At 54.9% G+C, this 357-nt stretch overlaps 1 protein-coding gene across 1 annotated transcript; it reads right to left on the bottom strand.

Moving 5' to 3' along the window:
- Positions 1 to 5: 5 nt before the first annotated feature.
- Positions 6 to 354, bottom strand: LOC107682058 (homeodomain-interacting protein kinase 1-like; the record flags this gene model as incomplete). The annotated part of the gene is made up of 1 exon (XM_016478441.1): positions 6 to 354. A coding segment is annotated over one exon (349 nt), but the record flags the coding sequence as incomplete, so codon positions are not given.
- Between the last annotated feature and the right edge of the window lie 3 nt (positions 355 to 357).

The following is a 357-nucleotide window of genomic DNA, read 5'->3' as shown; positions in this document are numbered from 1 at the left end:
GACGTGGCTGGCAGAGCCAAAGTCAATCACTTTCACACGGAAGGGTTGCCTCACAGGATCTACCAGCATAATGTTCTCTGGTTTAAGATCGGCATGGATCAGGCCCAAGCTTTTGAGCTTCCTAAGCGCCGTGGCCACCTGTTGCAGAACGGGCCTAATCACCTTCAGTGGCAACGGACTGAACTTGTTCTGCTTGAGGAAGTCGTACAGGTTCTGCTCCAGCATTTCGAACACCAGACAGGTGTGGTTTCTGTGCTGGAAGCACTCGAAAGCCCTCACCAGGTTATGCTCCTCTGCGTTCTCCCCGCTAAGTCGGGCCAGGATGCTCACCTCGATCTGGCCCTGGCGGGCATACGA

The sequence above is a fragment of the Sinocyclocheilus anshuiensis genome, unplaced genomic scaffold (assembly GCF_001515605.1).
Source record: "Sinocyclocheilus anshuiensis isolate Anshui unplaced genomic scaffold, SAMN03320099.WGS_v1.1 C31408039, whole genome shotgun sequence".
NCBI lineage: Eukaryota > Metazoa > Chordata > Actinopteri > Cypriniformes > Cyprinidae > Sinocyclocheilus > Sinocyclocheilus anshuiensis.
This window is presented reverse-complemented; position numbering and strand designations above follow the sequence as displayed.